Source organism: Nannospalax galili, unplaced genomic scaffold (assembly GCF_000622305.1).
Source record: "Nannospalax galili isolate Female #2095 unplaced genomic scaffold, S.galili_v1.0 scaffold346, whole genome shotgun sequence".
NCBI classification, from domain to species: domain Eukaryota; kingdom Metazoa; phylum Chordata; class Mammalia; order Rodentia; family Spalacidae; genus Nannospalax; species Nannospalax galili.
Genome location: NW_008357637.1, coordinates 8,461,624 through 8,480,631, shown reverse-complemented (window position 1 = coordinate 8,480,631; position 19,008 = coordinate 8,461,624). Strand labels below are relative to the sequence as shown.

Genomic DNA, 19,008 nt, shown 5'->3' with positions numbered 1-19,008 from the left:
TTTTTTAAAAAATTATTTATTGTGTGTGTGTGTGTGTGTGTGTGTGTGTGTGTGTGTGTGTAGGACAGAGGGCAACTTGCAGCAATTGGTTTTCTCCTTCAGCTATGTAGACCCTGGGGTTTGAACTCAGGCCGTCAGGCTTGGCAGCAATCATCTTTACCTGCTGGGCCACCTTTCTGGCCATAAATATTTTTAAACAATAAATGATAGAGATATTCCTAGATTCTGGGTGGTTGAGTGACTCTAACTGTCATCAAAGATCAGGGGAAGCCTGATGGTGAATGGGAACAGGTGGGCAACTTAAGTCAAAGATAAGCTACCTTGGGATAATAGCTCCTTAGCAGTGAGATGGTAGCACCCTGTGCCTGTAGATTTATAGTAAAATATATGGCTTTGGAGCAAATATGATCTTAGGATTCATTAAAACTCTCATTTTGTTATATGCATCACTGTGTATGAAACTTTAATAGTACTCTGAAAAGTATAAGTTCTCATGTCCATAAAATAGTAAACTTTCACAATTCTGAAAGTTTTCCTGTTATTCCTTCAAAGTGCAAACTGGTAACAGCAGGTAGGTCAGAGGGCTGTTGAGACTGACAAGTGACAGGGCAATTTGAAGTGGTTAGTGCAGTGCCCAGCACACGTAAGTATTCACTTCACACTTGTTAGCTGTGGACTTGCCTATTTTTATGGCGCTAGGAACAGAAACATTCACATGCCAGGCAAGCACCCTACCACTGAGCTACACCCCCAGTTCCTGTTGGCTGTTAATTATCACAGCCATCATGAGATGGAGTTCAAGCTGAATTATCAGTTTTATTGTAGCAAAAGCAGATAATTTCTCTCCACAGAGAACTTCTTCCAAAGAAACCTTCAGCCAACTTTTATTTAACAATTTCTCAGCTAAAAATTTTCAACATTTTATCGCACATTTGGTAATAATGAGCATCTTAAATAAAGAATGAGACAGACATGGAAAATTAACAAACTGGAGTAGACACATAAATTATTTGGTGACAGCAGGTAAACACAGCAATAAATAAAATAAACAGTGATCACCAAGAACAAACGATGCTAAGTTCATGTGCATCTTTTACTCCAAAGACCACCGAGCTGTCTGCAACACAAATGTTTATGGAGAGAATACTGTTAAGAGAAAAAGAAAATGCCAAAAAATAGGGACTCTACATCCAGTAATGAGTCTTACCTCATCAGGGCTAGGAATAATATTTACACTGACAACCTGATCACAAATAATAGACTCTGAGTGTATTCTGTTCAGACGACTCCTTAGTTCAGCATTCTGGTTGAGTGCCTTAAAATAACAAAAACTGCAATTGTAATTGCAAATTAATAAGCAAGTATAAGACAGAACACGTATACAGATACAGCTTAGACAACAAAGTCTGAGATGCTCTTAGCTCTAACTTTTGGAATCATCATGAGCCAGATCCTATCAGTGAGAAGGAAATAAATGGCTCAGAGCTATGACATTAATTTTTTGTGGTGTAATACTACTACTTATGGAGGTTAGTGAGCTGAGTGTTCATGGACTTCATAAAAGTAGGGCATGGATTTCCTCTTCTTCAGAGTCAGGCCCATAATATCCAAAACCAGTCTACCACCACATATATATTACCTTTTGCAGTTTGAGATGAAACTATTGATTCCTTCATATTTTTTTATTCTACTTTCTAAAGTTTGGGAGTTATTTCAAAGTTAGGTAGTTATCTCAAAATATTTGGAATGAATTTAATGAACCGGTTTTAGTGTTCAGAACAATTCTTCTGTCTGATTAGAGAAAATGGTTGTGCATTTCTTTTTCAGGAGCCCATAATAATCCACACGGCAGTGCAGTGGAACTAATGAGGCAGATCAAAAGGTGCCTTTGCTGAACAATGTGGACATTGACGATCATAATAGAGAAGACAAAGTCAATTGCAAATCAACTCCAGGTTAGCTACATCACACTACTTTGAACATACCAGAAATTAGCATCAGTAAAACACCACTTTACACAGTTCAGTACATGTAGCAACTGCATTTATTACAAGAACAGAACAGCATTTCAGAACATGCCCCCTTACAAGACCCCTGTGCAGAAAGCACAGTGAACCTTCTGCTCATCACATTGATGCACGGGGTCCATTTCCGTGGCAGGATACAGCTCACTGAAATTATATCAAGTCTCAAAATGAATGCCTGTGTGAGGACAAGGCCCAGCAGAAAGAGAAGTGATTCCTTTCCTTCCTGTTAAAACTAGGAGTTAGAAGATGGAGGCGGGTATTTCAGAGTACACAGTAAATGTCAGGGCTTACTAAAGAGGGCACCTGTCCCAGCGAATTGGGGCATTCTGCTTCACTCAGAGTCAATGAATATGGTAAAGCAACGCATGTATAAATGTCTATCATAATCATAACTGTACCTATTCAACTACTGAAGAATAAGCACAAAAGAGCCAAATTCTACACTTGCACCAAATGCGGAGCAAGAGCTGATTCTTTCCCCTCACCTCTCCTGGTTCCTACTTCTTCTCTACCTTCAACTTCAGTTCTGGTTTTCAAGGACAGAATTACTTAGAGCTTTTGGCTTTATTGAAGGTCTTTAGAACTAGTTTGAAAAATATTTTAAATAACACATTTGATCTAGTATGACAAGTATTGATAAAGGAAAGGTACTGATCTAACAGCCAATATACTTGGAGACAATGTGCCCCGGTTATCTAGGAAACAATGGATACATTAGAAGAGTCGATTGTGTTAGCAAGCAAACCACGTGCCTCAAAGGAAGAATTCTAACATCTTGTCATCCCACAGCAGTGCTCATATTGTTTTCTATTGGAATAAAATCTCAAATGCTTAATAATTAAAAGAAAAATAGTACTTGAAGCTTATCTTTTGTGATCAGCAGTTATGCTTACTGCTCTTTCATTATTTCTCTGTAAGTATATACAAACCGAGTTAGTGAAAGTTGGGGGACCAAATCTAATTTGCCACATTTAAGTGGGAGGGCCATGGAAAAATGTCTGATGAACTGAATGGCAGACTCAGTCTTGTTCTTTGAAAATGTCCACACCTTCTGTTACCATTGGAACACTGTTAATGAAACAATCCCACAAAATCTCAAGAACAAACCTTCAGAGGGAATGTTAAACATATTTGCCATTTATAAGGGATGTTGTACAACTGCTTACTCTGGGTATTTAAAAATGTTAGGTTCTCATTTAAACTCCCTTGTCCAATCTTCATTAAATGTGTGAAGGGCACACAGGATAACCTCTAAAGCATTAATATCAATAGGAAATGAGCTAAAAGAATTTTTAAAAATTGATGATAAACAAAAGCAATCCTGGCCTAGGCATGAGAAGAGAGGTTTCCTTGATTTTAAGGCTAAATTGGTCTTGACTAAGACACTTAAGCCCTTCATGGGCCTGTATGCTTTCCCTCCTTTCTTTCCCTCCCTCCTTTCCATCTTTCCATTTACACTCTGCCTTTCCTCCCTCCATTCTCCATTTCTCTTTGAGACACTGTATCACTACATAGCCCATACTAACCTAGAATTTACAATTCTCCCATCTCAACCTCCTGAGAAACTGTCACAACTTCTGCCACTGTGTCCTGGGTATGGACTGCAATTTCTGTCTTTCTTTTTCTTTTTTGGACAGGTTCTCCCTAGTCCCAACCCACCTGGAAGTCCCTATGTGGACCAGGCTGGCTTCAATCTCACAAGGATCTCTACTTGCCTCTGCCTCCCAAGGGCTGGGTGCTTAGGCCTCAATTTCTTTAGGTACAAAATAAGGCAGTTGTTGTGAATAACTTTTAAAGTCCTTTTCAAATTTGAATACATACTGTCAGAATCTTGTACAGAGTTTCTTGGTTACCATTATGAACAACCATAACTCCAGGAGAGTATAAAAATTCTTTTGGGAGTTTTCTGATGTTTACATGATGGATAACAGTAGGTTTCTATACTTCCAAGGGATGATCCTAAATTAGGCTTTCTAACAGGAAATACTCATGGTATTTTTACATTATATGGAGTTTATTCTGACATTTACTAGGATTACCTGGAGAGAGATGTTTTTAATCTATGTCTTTAATTTTCTTAGTGTTCAAACCGTGTTTTTCTTCAACTGTGTGGCAAATGGGTAACATGGTAGTAAAAGAGAAATTTTGGTTAAAGTGTTTCTTATTGTGACGAAGAATAACAGAAGTTTAAATTCCTTTTTACATTTGAAGTTTTTCAAACTTCCAAAGTTAATTCTCTTTTTAAAAAAAATTATTTTTATTTTGTGTATATTACCTGAATGTATGTATGTGTACCTGTGTCATGCAATGATTGTGGAGGTCAGAAGAGGGTGTCAGATTCCCCTGGAACTGGAGTGATGGTTGTTAGCTGTCATGTGGGTGCTGGGAATCAAACCTGGGTCCTCTGTAAGCGCAGTTAGCACTCTTTTTCTTTAATTAAAAAATATTTTATTATTTTTATTTTATGTGTATGAGTGTATTGCCTGCATGTATGTGAGTACACCTGTGTAATGCAATGCCATGGAGGTCAGAAGAGGGCTTTGGATTCCTCTGGAACTGGAGTTAAGGATGGTTCATAGTCGTCATGTGGGTGCTGGGAATCAAACCCAGGTCCTCTGCAAGAGCAGTCATTGCCCTTAACCACTGAGCCATCTCTCCAGCCCTCAAAATAAAATTATTGCTAATACTTAAGACCAAAGATCTGTGATAATTTAGCTGGTGAAGAATTACAACTTGTTGGCATTGTGCCAAAGAAAACATACCTGGGTTCTACTTTTAAGTGTATGACGATACACTTTACTAATTCATATTTATTGTACTCATTTTCAAAGTGGTAACAAACCTAAATCTTATTTCTACAATTTCAACAGATGCTATCTATATGGAATTCAAAGCTAAATATTTAAAAGGAATGACTTCTTTAATAATATATATGCAGTGGTAGAAAAAAGGCTATAGTTACACAGCACGAAAAAGTGGAAATGAGTTCCTCCAACTGGCAAACTTGATATGGAAAGGGTAAGCAGACAACTGCCCATGCATCAGTCCATTTCTGCAATCTTCCCTGGGCTGGTACTTCATTTCACCTTAATCATCAAACTGCTTGTGAAGTTTATCGCAGCCAAGTGCATGAGCTTTGAGGACAGTGCTTCCCAGTAGTGTTTGCCTATGATATTATTGTAAGCTTGGGAATATTGAAGGATATAGGGATTGCACGGGCAATGATACTCTTAGTGCTAATTAACATGAAGGAGCCCAGAAGATGGCAGAAATAATTCAGGAAATATATTCAAGGAGAGGAAAGTGTTGTAAAGCAAGGAAAAAGGAGGTAGATTCCAGCCACTGGTGCAGCCATGGAGCAACAGAAGCTATGGATGCCTGCCATACTGCTCTGTGTCACACATACAGCAATACCCAACAGGGAGGAAGCGCTCTGAACTCAGCACTGGGCCATGTCTACAGTCTTTTCTAAGGAAGTTTACAGGAATTTTCACCCCTTACTAGTGAACTTGGACTGTATTAAAAACTCCACAGAGCATGTGCGTTCCTCATACATACCCATCTAACTCAACAAATGCAATTCCTTCTCTGTCTATAAAAGAAGTTATTATTTGAAGTTCTTAGCCAGAATTCCTACTTCTTCAGCTTTTAACCTTGGCAGACAATAGGTGGGAATTTTCCTCTGACTGGGTGAAAAACACTGGCTAAAACATTTTACAAATGAAATTGTGAGTCTAGGGAAGGAAACCCAGCTGCCTGAGCTAGAGAAAGATTTGAAACACTTGGCAAGACTTTTCACGCCATCAAACCCTTGGGATAAAAGTCAAGCTGTTTCAAAAGAAGAGAGAAAATTAATGCAAAAAGAATCAAAGCACAAATTCCAGGCATCTCTTAAATATCACTTTTTCAATTAAAAATATGTTACATTTGGAAAATGAATGAGCAGAAAATCTTTTTAAAAATTCACACTTTACTACCTGTTGCTAATAGCCGCCTTCTTAGCTTTTCTTCCTATGCACGTTATACTGGTTTATAGTACATGGTTTTCACCCTATATTTGTCCTTTATTCTTTGCACATAAACACATGCTAAAGTTCTTTATAAACATGATTTGATAGCTGCATAATGAGCAATGGTTCCTTATTATTGGGCACCTAGTGATTCCTGAGTTTTACTATAATAAATATGTTGTGATATCAGCAGGGACTGACAGGGACAATGAATGGGTAATAACTGAAATTTGCTAGAAAGCTAAAAAATTGTAAAGAGTTCTATGAAAAACATCTATGAAAAACCCAACAAATTTGCCTAAGTCTCAGGGAACTATGAAATTCAGAAACAAATAAATACACTTGGAATTTTTATCCCATTACAAAATATTTATTTGGGGGTATGAGAAATATTATTGACAGTAACGATGACAGATACCACAACCAAGACTTTAAATTATGCCACCATGTGCCTTGGGCTAGCCTTTTGCTTATATTCTCATTCACACCATATTTCAATGACTCTAAATGCACATTTCCCCCCATAGCAAGCACCTCTGAAGCACTCTGTCAGTTCAATTGACAGTAATGGTTTTTTATTACTTTCTTAGCAATGCACAACATAATGACATGCCTAATGATTGGTGGCATGTTGCTTCGGTGAAATACAGCAATTCTAGCTGGAGTAGATGGTCATTTGCTGCTGCTCACATTTATACAGATTCTATTTGCACTATATTCAGCACAAGCTGTGCACAAACTTTGAGGCCAGGAACCAAACCAGCAACAGTAGTGGAACAGACAGATGCACGCCAACCTTAATACGTTGCTGTTCTGGCAACTGGGAGTGCCAAAGCTGTCTTAGTTTTATTACATACAGTTTGATTTTGGTGTTCAGGGCACTATATGAAATGGGACATGAAATGACAACTGATGTCAAATAAGGTCATCCATAGGGGACAGATGCTATAGAAAATGTCCTGTGCTACAAGCTTAAATCTAACATCTATGCCTATTCAGGTGTGAAAGTTGTTTCACAAGGGTAAAATGACAGAATTATGTCGTGTTTGTGTTCATATAGATTAGGGAAGGAAGACCTTTAGAAGAGGAATTCATTTGACTCTCCAGACTTGCAAGTTGCTATTTGCTCTAGGCAAGTAACAATTTATACCAAGCACGTAGTGAAGAATGCCAATCTCATCTATTTTATATGCTATGTGCTTACTAAAAGGATGATGGAATTTGCTGTTTATATACTGAAAAGCCTCACTGAAAAGTAGCATTTTAATCATTAGATATATATCTAATGTCAGAGAAAACATGAGCTTTAAAAATGTTAGACTATTTAAGTTATTTAAGTACCATCTCTCTCTTTCCCTCCCTCTGTAGGGAAACGTTATCATGAGGAAGACATCTGGGGTTTAACTGATGATACTGTTACAGACCAAAGGTGTCTTTAGGCTACATAAAACTACATTATAATATGAAGTTATACTAATATAAGAATACACACAGGGCAAGGAGACCAACTGTTTCACCGTATTTAGTATTTGTTTAGGCTTAAGTGTTGTATCTAAGGAGGGACTGACTGTGCAAATAGAGCTGGCCAACCAGCATGGCTGCCTGAGCTGACTTTGTTACCTTTAGGATCTCCTCATCTTCTTGTTCCTTTTCCTGATGACATAAACATGCTGAGATGATGGTCATATTTCAGGGCCATCATCCAGTCCACATATTGTATGTTGCTAAATCAGATGTTGTTAGCCTTTTCCTTGTTGAGACTCTCAAAACTCTACTCTTGATCTCTACTTGCTCTTAGCCAAAAGGCTGTGAAGAGATCCACCCTTGATCTCAATTTCTTTTGCTAGTTGACCTGGATCTCCTCAAAGGATCTTTTTCTCAGCCTGTCCTTAAAGTAATCATGTTCTTTACAGTAGCACCAGCACCACTGGAACTCTTCTAATCTGTCTGCAAACAATTCATCAACATCTGCATCTTCCCAATACACTAGGGCTTTCCTATCTTTCTCTCTGCCTCCAAGCTGTGGATATCTATGTCCACCTACATGTGGCTATCCTACAGACTCATTTATCAAACTCTGACAAACCTGTTCCTCTTGTTTTCCTCTCTTGGGGGAAAGAACTCACATATCCAGTTATCAAAGCCAGGCTTGACTGCATTCCTGGCTCTTTTCTAAGGATCTCCAAGCCATGCAGATTCCCTTCCTCAACATCTCTAAAACCCATCCTTTCCTCTACCCACCATGGCATCGCTTCAGTTCAGGAATATTATCCCACATATCATAAGACATTTTTAAATTATCACAAATAATGAGTCTAACTAGCTGGTTTTGCCTTAATTCTATCCACTCTCCATGCTACTATACCTGATTAATCTGCCCAGCATACATAGAAAGGCCATAATGTTTTCAATTTATGACAGCTAAAATTCTTTAAGCCTTCCTCTTCACAGATAGTATAAATTTAACTCCTTTGTATCATCTCCGATGGGCAGCTAGCTGCTTGTGTGGTAACTTCTTCATTCACACATATTCTCAACACTCCAGTCCAGTGTTCAAAACAATGGAAGCAATTCACTAGAAAGGAGTAAACTGTCAGTAAACTTAATGCCTAAGCAAAGGCTATAGTGATTCCCCAAACAGAGTCCAACCTTGGCAGTGAAGAGAAAATGGCCAGTGAGCGTAAGGATGGGCACAAGAATGTAACGTACCCAAACACTCTGGTGACACAAAAGTGTAAGCACTGGATTCTCCAGTGCCTATGGTACCACAGTTTTGATAGTCCCAAATTATTTTCATATCTTTTGAGTCCTTTGGTTAGGACTCAAACAACAATACAATAATACAACCAAAAACCAAACAACCCAAGAAAAATCCAAGGCCCTGACTTAAGATGCAAAGAAATATGCTTTCAAAGAGAGGGAAATATTTAAACTCAAATGGTGTATGGCTGGCATACTTTTGCTTTATTTCAATCTCATCATGTTAGTATCAGGTCATTCTTTATCTCTTCAGACCTGTCTCCTGAGGAAATCTGATCTGTAGCTGTGATCTCAGCTCAGGGATCTCTTCTCAACAACCAGAACCCTAGAACTCTGTATCACCAAGCGCTTCTGTGAACGGTACAGTGTGGTCCATTTAGCTCTTTCCTAGATGAACTGCTCATCCTCCCAATCAGATCATGAATTTCCTGGGAAATAGCCGTATGGTATTCTTTATCTTGCATATGCTAGTATATAGTTAGTTGAATGAGTCCATGAAGCTGCCATTGCATTTTCTCATCTTAGTCATTTTTAGTCTCATCTGAAGCCCAATCTTAAATCTCCAGTCTATTTTTTTTAGACAAGGTCTCATGAATCCCAGGTTGGCCTCAAATTCACTGTGTAGCCAAGGATGACCTTGAACTTCAGATCCTCCTGCCTCCAAGTCCTGAGTGCCAGTATCATAACTGTGTGCCACTTTGCCCAGTTTTATGTGGTCCTGGGGGTGAAACTGAAGGATTTGTGCATGCGAGGCAGGCATTCTGTCAATTCAGCCATACCCCCAGCTCTCCAGCCCATTCTTTGTCTTACCAAGAAGCAGAGGTGAGCAAGCAGCAAGCGACACACAAATGTCCTTATTTTTCTTAGTACAACTTTGATTTATGTCATTAAGCTTCCATTATCCAACATTTTCTACAGAAGTACTGCAACATTTAGGAAGCCAGGCTGCATTTTATGTGTTTATAAGATGACAATTACATATTTCTTTACTATTTTGATCTCTCTGCTTTATGGTACATTCACGATAATGATTTGGAAGATCAATTAGCGTCAACCAAGCACTGAATGGAAGCATGACATGAGCAGATAGGTCCCGGGGAGAACCTTTGAAAGGTGCCTATGACAGGTGCTGCAGTTATGCTCATGCTCCTGAGACCCTGGCTTAGCATTGGAGGCAGCATATACACGTCAGCTGACAGTGTTTCATGGTGAATGATAGAACTGTGGGCTAGACAGCCGCACTTATAACATGAGACTTGATACTGAAAACACACTGACAGTTCAGGTACATAAAACACGGTGATTATAGTCTACACCTTGTTTTTAGGGACTGAAGGGAAACACTCAAGCACAATCTGATCCACATGGATGACCACTTACCCAGGATTTGCTGGCTCCTTCACTCTGATCCAAGGCATCAGGAAGTGAACAATATTTTATATAAACACTGAGTTCTCACACAAAATCATACAATAACATTGCTTTCTCAAAGGAATCAAAACAAGTGCATTTAAGGACTAACTGAAGAAAATGTTTATTACAGAGGAAGTCATCCTTGTAAAAAAGAAATGAGTGGTTTTCAAGGATTTGTGTCAGAAGCCTCAATTTTGAGGTACATGGGGGTTTGATTAGTATTAGTAATATCAAATGTGACATAGCCTAAAATATAAAAGTCTAGCTTCAGGGAGCAGAAGAGACAGGAAGGAAATACTGAGAACAAATTAGAAGAAAAATGGGTTCACAGCAATTAGTAACCTTCAACAGATTAAAATCTAAGTGGAAAAAATTATAGAACATGGAAAAACTAGTAGATTTTTGGTCTATTTACCATTGAATTGAATATATTCTGGAATATTCCTTAAACATGCAAATAATCTATAAATGCCTGTTTTGTTTTTGTAAACCAGGAGCTATCTGATAAATGATCACAGACATTAATTTAAAAGTTCAAACTAACAAGTATATATGTGTCTGCAATTTCTGTTGTCACACTTACCTTGACATTTTTTTGAGAAGAAAAACAATAAAATTCAATACTGACTCTGCAATGTCTTGGGAGAATTTCAGAGGAACACGCCACCCCCAGTCCTGCTGATCTCCACCCGCATCTTCTGCCTGGAGTCTTATGCCTGTCGTGCATATGAAAACACCCTGGTTTACCTGTGACAGTGACTGTCGGAGCCGGGCCATCTGTGTGCTGTGGCCTTTGTTGTGGTCCTGCTCAGAAACCATCTGCTTCAGCTTTTCTTTCTCTATAGCTATGCTGTTAAATGCAGACTTCAAAAGAGAATGCACTGAGTGGGGAGAGAAGTGAGAAAGAAACCTAAATGCATGTAGACTGAACATACGAGATGCCAACTTCCATGGATATTAACTACTGCTCAGACATCTTCCAGAAAGGCTAGGTTACAGTCTAATTAAAAATCAGCCTTACAAAAAAAAAGAAAGAAAGAAAAAATCAGTCTTACAGAGACTCTATCAGAATATTTGCACCCAAAACAAATATGGCAATTGTAATTAATTAAGATGAAAACTGTATTTCACACCAGACAAGCCAACAAAGATTTGGAAACACATACAAAATACCAACATCAATTCTAAACATCAATACTTAAAAATTAATTTATAAACTCTAGAAGGAAAAGAACCATGTTTTGCTTGTCATGTTTGATGATAATATTTTGAGCCATTCTGTATAAAGTGTCATGCAACTCAAGAGTTATTACAAATTTAATTCCACAGAGTGTATATCTTCAAAAAGAGCATTTTATGAGTCCTGCCAACATTACACAGGCAGCGGATCCTGAAGTTCTGACAGGTTCCTTGGCAGTAGGAAATTATTTTGCCCCAAGAACAACACATGCATTGCTGTCTCAGACAGGAATGTCTTAATGTCAAAGTGCTTTGACTTAAAAGCAACAGCTAAAACAATAACTCTCCCCTCATCTCCTAGGTACCTAACTTACATGGTAAAATCTGAGGCAGTCTTGCATTTGGAACTACAAAAGGTTGAATTTACAATTTCTGTTTTTATAATAACAGAGTTTCTATAGTTTGTGAAGTCTTCTAAAATAGACATTTCCTTATTTGAAAAAGGCTATTTTTAAAAGTGTTAAAATCCAGTATAAAACAGTGGTCTGAATTAAGGGGGAGGAGAGTAGAAGGGCCCTAAGGAATTCACAATCCATTTTGGAGAGCTGGCTGACAATTCTTTTTCTTTGACAGTGCTAGGATAGTACCTAGAGAAGGGGCATACAAGGTAAGTATGCTCCCACTGAGCTACATCCCCAGTCTTCCTATTTATTGATTTATATACTACAGTCCATCATCAACTGAAAGGCAATAGCTCGATAGCTGGACTGCATGAACTCTACTTGTGGCTTTAAAAGCAGACTCCTCATTCATTTCAACCTCATAAAGCCTTCCAAAGAGCTCACTCAGTGGTCATGGATCTGTCCGTTTCTGCTCTAGCACCTGGGTAAGAGAATTTGTATGACTGTTGAAAAGAAAACATACAGCTCCAACAGAGGCTTTAAAACACTGTTGAAACTTGGATTTCTTGAACACTTCAGGATTATAACTGAATACACAGAGCTTCCCTGGGGCTGCCAACAAATTCATCCTTTTTCTAAAAACAGCTGTGCTGTGCTCACCTGTGTTGTTGTACTCCACCTGCTGCCACCCCACCCCAGAAGGAAAAGTTCCTGGCTGTGAATTCAAGCTGTTATATGAACAATACTATTGTGCTAATAACATAATTAGCATCCATTTTTACAATGAAATGAAAAATGCCATTTATGAGTAAGTAGTAGACAGTTTCAACAGACAAATCTGTAGAAAAGAATGGTAAAATGTTTGCTTTAGGATTATGAAATTAAACTGGTATCTGATTGTGTCATAAATAGCTAATATGTAAAATCCACAGAGTATCCCAGTAACAAGAAAGTTAATTTAGAAGCCATGGATGGCTCTTATTAAATACCACAGCATATTTTTGCTGATGGTTTGAGATTATACAGTTTTGCTAAGTTCAACATTCCTGGAGATGTCCTCAATGCATACCCATTCTTCTAAGCAAATAGGCTCTTGAATATTAGAGGTGCCCATGAGATGTTCCATTTAACATACATTTTCAAGGATATTTTATGATTTATTACCAGAAGCCCCAAGAGAAATAAAGGGCTACTAGTTCACAATGAAGTATCAGTGGCAAAAACAACACAATGTGTATCACACTTAGGGTGTTTTGAAAGACACTGTTCAAGAAAGTGCTAGTTAGCCAGGCTTGGTTGTACATGCTTTTAATTCCAGCACTTGGGAGGCAGAGGCAGAGGATCTCTGTGAGATCAAGGCCAGCCTGGTCTATATAGTGAGTCCCAGGCAAGCTGGGGATACAAGGAGACCCTGTCTCAAAAAAAAAAAAGGAAGCTAAAAACCATAGAGCAAGTGCAGATCAGAGTCTACCCACACCCTTGTTTACCTGTTACACCTTACACTGTATAGTTGATGCTATCAATTTAACTCACAAAACAAGCCTTATAGAAAACTTAATATAAAAAAGGGACTCAAAGGTATGACTGATTTCCCATCCCCTTAAATCTGAATTGACTTGTGATGCTCTAGAAAGTATAATATGAGGTGTGTGACGCTACACCAGTTCCAAAACTGGCCTTGGAGATCAGCAGCTTCCCTTTCTGGTGTCTTGGAGCCTTAAGCTGTCACGGACAGTAACAGGGGTATGATTATGAGCAGCCTTCCAGCTGTGCTGCCGATGTGCCAGGCACATGAGTGAGCCCACTTTGGGTCTATGGGTTCAGCCTTCAGCTGAATTCCATTGAGTGAGCTGAGTTAGTGACATATGATGAAGAAGCTTAACTTTTAGCTGAGCACTGACCCAGCAACTGTTAAATACAGTAGTGAAAGTTGTTTAAAAAAGGGAAATACTCGAACAGAATTCATTCTTTTCTGGCTAAGATTAAGCAATCAATATGTATTATAAGAGAACTAAAAGACATTGGTAAAAGATGGTGAGGGGCAGGATCTTGCTGGGCTTCCTCTTTGTCTTTCCTTCCCTTCCCTTGCCAACAACATGTTTGTTATCCAGTGAAAACTGAAGGCTGCCATATATATTTTCCCAACAGGCAGGCACTGTGTTCTGCTGTATTTTGCACACATACAGAACTCCATCTAGCATATAGACCATTTCATCTTTGTGCCATCATTACCTAAAGACAAAAGAATAAATCCTCCATCGAATATCCCTCTCATTAAAAAAGCCATCTTGTTGAAAGGGCATGATTACTTGTTGTTACCTTTCTGTGCAATTAGACAGAATTCTTCTTGCAGCTTTGTATAATCTGTTGAACTTTCCAGGGGGTCAGTGAGGTGGCTAGGAGGAGTCTGAAACTCAATATCTGCACAAAGGTTTGGGTTGGAGGAATGTAGACGAACCGGTGACATGGTGGCGCTGAAAGGAACCTGAAAGGGGAAGACAGAAATGATTCAAGTGTCATCAGGCCCCGTTCCATCTTCTCTTGTATAGACAAGATCCTTCCTATCCTCTAAAATAAGACCCCTCTGATGATGTGCTGGGAGATACCCAGTCCTTGTTTTATTTGGTTGGTAGTAGGCTAGCTGGGAAGGAGGACTCTAGTTAGAATTGCCATGACTCACTGGGTTTTCATTCTTTATTTTTTGGTCTTTTTGAGACAGGGTCTCCCTGAAATTCCAGCTAGCCTGGAACTCACTATGTAGACCAAGCTGGGCTTGAACTCACAGAAATCCGCCAGCCTCTGCCTCCCGAGTGCTGGGATTAAAGGTGTATGCCACCACGCCCGACAGGTTTTCATTCTTACAAAGATTAATGTCTATGGAATAGAAAAGGTACAATCCCAGACAAACTTAAACCTGAACCCTCACATGTCCCCACAAAGACTACAGAAAACAGCCATCTGAAATGTGATGTAGTTGACTTTCTCTTTCACATCAGGAATGTAATTTATGTTCATTTCTCTTTGAGCCTGAAGCAGGGTCTTACTAAATATGTAAAAATGCATATAAAGACTCATTGTTCTATAGCTATTGGAGAAAATTTGCAAACTTAACAGTAAATACAATAGCTTAAAGAAACTCAGTTATTTTTAATAGATTTAGTAGAATATGTAAATCATTGTAGTTCACCTTTGCATGTCACACACAACTCTGTTATAGATATGAACATGATGTATGACTTCGCCAACAATGAAAATTCACCATACTGTAGAGTATTCCAAATGGCTCAAAGGTGTCTCCGCCAAGGCTGGCTCTGCACTAGGTTTGCAGATGGATGGAGGCAAAGCCCTTTATGTCCCCTGTCTGTCTACCTGAGAGTTGCAAATGCTATTGTCCAATCATTCTTGGGAAATGAAAATACTAATTCTTCTAGCAAGTCAGACAACCGGTAACTTTCCCCTTAATCTTAATGCATAGATATTGACTCAGCTGTCCTAAGCAACTATGCATGAAATTCCACCAAAGCTTAATTTTGTACAACTGTCTGTTAACTCTGTCTCCCCAACTAACAGGACACATGCCATAGAAGGAAGGAAGCAATACCTTGCCTGATATGTGTGCATATATGTGAAACACTTATTTATAAAGGTGTTGTGTATTTTAATTTAAATTCCACAGATTGGGTGAGAGAGAGAGTAGGAAAGGAGGGCTGTCTGTCTCTCTCTCTCTCCCCACTTCTGACCCCTGACAGATGAAGGTGGAGAGAAGTAAAAACATCTGGCCTATGGGGAAACTAAAGGGTAGCTAAGACTACCCTGAGGGCCCTACTGAATAGTTCTGTGCTGACAGGGAGTTATTTATCTCAAAAGATATTGAAGGCTTACTGGGGAAGGAAGAGAACATGAAACTCCCAATAAGTTCAGCTAAGCTAAGCATGTTAATATATATCCTCTGAGGCATTCAGTATCCAGAGGCATCAAAGTCACAGTATTTCATCCTGAGTAGGGACCTTGGAGACACTGTGCTAGGAGATGTCAATACCTGTCTGTCTTCTCATGCTCAAAACTTCTACCTGGCCCAGATTTGAAATAGACAAATGGCAAATAAATCATTTTAGAAAAGGAAGTGCTGGGTTCAGTTATTTTTTGCAATCCTGTCTATGGCACTACTTCTATGATAACAATGACAGGGGCCCTTTGAGTACACCTAAGAGACAAATGGGCTTTATGTGGAAGAACAATTGCAGATAGATAAAGGAACGTTAACTGTGGTGGTGCTCAGTCTAGAGTCTATATCCCTAGGGGACGGATACAGACTCTGTGGGAAGGCTAGGATAGATGTAGAGGTCATAGGGAGAGTCTGCAAGTTAAAGACAAGGGTAGACCTGGGAGTGCAGAGTCAAGGATATGGCTTCCAGATACATGGAACTAGAGCACCACGAAGAAAAATAAATGTGGGTGTTTGGTGTTGGGAGATGTAATGTGTTGAGAAACATGGGAAATGGTTTTGCATGTACTAAGGGGCCTTCAACACTCCAAGGATTCACCTAGCATGAAAGTCTCTTCTGAGTGAGTGGGAAGGGGGTCATGTTAGCTTAGGGAGGCATTGCAAAAGCCTATTGTGAGAACCCAGAGTCCAAGAAGGAACCACATTTGTCCCTGAGAAAAAGGCTTCGCTATTAAATGTTGCAATCAGATGTCAAGAAGAAATATATAAGATACAAATTTAAAATTTGAACATAATGGAAGTTTAAAATTGGCTACTAATATACTGAAAGTGGCTTTTCATATGACCCATGGGGAAAGGAACTTGCAGTACTCCATTCTAACTGCAATCAGACAGCTCCCTGGGAAGCTGAAAACAATTTTTACATACTTCTGACTGAAAAAAAAAATCAGTATATATTTTTTTGTTAAAAGAAATGTGCGGAATGGATCATTTAAATTGAGGAATTCACAAAATACATAATATAAATTAGAATGCAGTAATCTAACTAATTCAGCCTGGGGACTCACTCAGTTTTCATTCATTCATTGGCTTAGATATTATTAGACATAAAACTTTAAGTGGTAGCTCGCTTCTGTCAGTAGCGATGGCATGGGAGCTGCCAACCTTCAGTGCTGAATTTGGGCCTTTCTCCTTTGCTCAGGAAAGAAACTCAAGGGTTCCTAGAAGTCTGACAATAGGGAGGAAGCCTGATTCTGGAACATGCTGGTACCACTAACTGCGGTATAGAGTGGGGATGATAGGGGATGCCTTTAATACTCATCTACAAAGAAGTCAAAAGAGTAATGAATTGTGAAAACTTCTGGCCCTGAAAGGTAGCAGTGGTGACCAGGAAAGAAAGCACACAGTAGGTCCAAGAAGGATACTAAACTTACAGGACCTACTGAGCCAGGGTGAAAGGTTCCTTGTTCATATTCTGCAGTTTATGTTCAAGGATGCATTTGGGGGTGCTCATTGCTTGGGGAACCTTGGTGTTCGCCCACAGGGAGGGGTCAGTGCTTCTCTGTTTCCAGTCTGCTCTCTGTGGACTCTGGATGATGGTGAAGGTAGCCTATTTGGAGTGCCAATGTTAAGACCCAACAAGAATAAATTTTGTGAACTTCTCCTTAGGTACACTTTTCTTTGGTGCAATGTCATTCACCCAAGACACCCAACTGGGAGAGGAAAAAAACTGACCAGGATAGGACAGCCTAAAGTGTATGTGGTAACTTCAGTGTTGGGAAGAGGAAGGGCTGGGAATTAAGAAGAAATACTACACTAAAATAAATAGGGAGGCTGAGTCAGGCCACTGGGATGGAGAAGGGTAGGGAAGAGTCAGCTGTGGGTCCCGCTCAATGCTGCTGTGATGTAGAGTAACAGCTATAGACCTAGAGGGTGGACAGGAGCCATGCCCCTATAGTAACTCCTGAAAACATTACTAAATGTTGAAAGTTTTTCTCATTAGAATCATCTAAGTTATAATTTCTATGTCACAGCTATGTTGGGATGTGGGCATTAATGCTTCCTGTTTGAAGAAACTTTTTTTTTCTGACTCCAGTTTAAAAAATATAAGCCTACTCTATTTAAATAGGTGCTAATCCTTATTTTGTTATTTTCACTGTATGCATCTACAGCACTACCCTACATGTTATTTTAGAAGTATGCTATTTGAGGATGTATTAACATTTTCATAAAATAACTAAACTTTTCTTTCCAGACTTTGATTTTGTCCCTTCTTTAAGAATCATTTGGATTTTAATTTTTATTAAAAAGATTTATTTAATTTATGTGTATATGTGTGTGCCTGAGTGTATGTATGTGCATGTAGGCAGTTGTGAGCCACAATGTGGGTGATGGGAACTGATCCTAGGTCCTTTGAAAGAGTGATCTTAACCACCGACACATTTCCCCAGTCCAGTACTTAACTGATTATACAGGTTACCTACAGTCAGAATCTGTTATCACATCACTGTCAGGGACTTCATTCATTTGAATTTGAATACATCCGTTGTACAATGAAAGCAATTTCAGTAATGACTTGGCTCAAATGTTTATAAAGCTATGAATTCGAGAGTCAATTCCCTAATAAATTCCAAGCCACTGGTTGTTTCAATAATCAGATGTAATTCTATCCCTGGGTCTAGCTAAGCACTTACATATAAATCCAGAACTGACTACTCATCATGAGGGGAAAACCAATACCCTCTACACCAGTACTCCTCTACAGCACAACCAAAACCTTTTCATAGTGTTATTATTAGCAATTCTAGTCTTGAAATATGTCCAGTTTTAGCAAGAATAAGACTGTTATTCAGAAAATATGTAATAGATAAAAACTAACACCTATGATTTTTATGAGCTCAGGAATCTATATTTTAAAAAGTTCACAAGACCTTAGGATTAATTAGTATTGACTGACTTTCATCCTGCAAAGGGTTTCTGTGCTCAGACGTTCTAGTTCATATTCTGTGTGGATAGTCACTATTCTTTGCCTTTTCCACTCCAGTGTGTCTGCTGCACCTCATATCCATTCTGTAAATTCTTGGCCGGGGGCAGGTCGGTCTACAGTTTCTGACTTTTGTATGACTATTTCCAGAAAGCAATTTCCCTTGCTAGGTGTAATTTGGGTACCCATGCAGAGATGACGTCAAAGTTTTCTTACTCTTTCATTTCTCTCTCGCACATCCTTTTCAAATAATCACATTGATACAAAAAAAGCACAATTTATGTCTGCA

At 38.9% G+C, this 19,008-nt stretch overlaps 1 protein-coding gene across 6 annotated transcripts in view; it reads right to left on the bottom strand.

Annotated features, from left to right (window-relative positions):
* The window catches only part of Osbpl6 (oxysterol binding protein like 6), a 216,951-nt gene that overhangs the window by 27,221 nt on the left and 170,722 nt on the right, over window positions 1-19,008 (bottom strand). For all 6 annotated transcript variants that reach the window (XM_029557255.1, XM_029557253.1, XM_029557252.1 and 3 more), the window contains 3 exons: window positions 14,110-14,275; window positions 10,958-11,091; window positions 1,208-1,315 (listed from right to left, as the gene is read on the bottom strand). In XM_029557255.1, coding sequence (XP_029413115.1) covers window positions 1,208-1,315; window positions 10,958-11,091; window positions 14,110-14,275 — 408 coding nt within the window. The remainder of the gene's footprint in view (window positions 1-1,207; window positions 1,316-10,957; window positions 11,092-14,109; window positions 14,276-19,008) is intronic.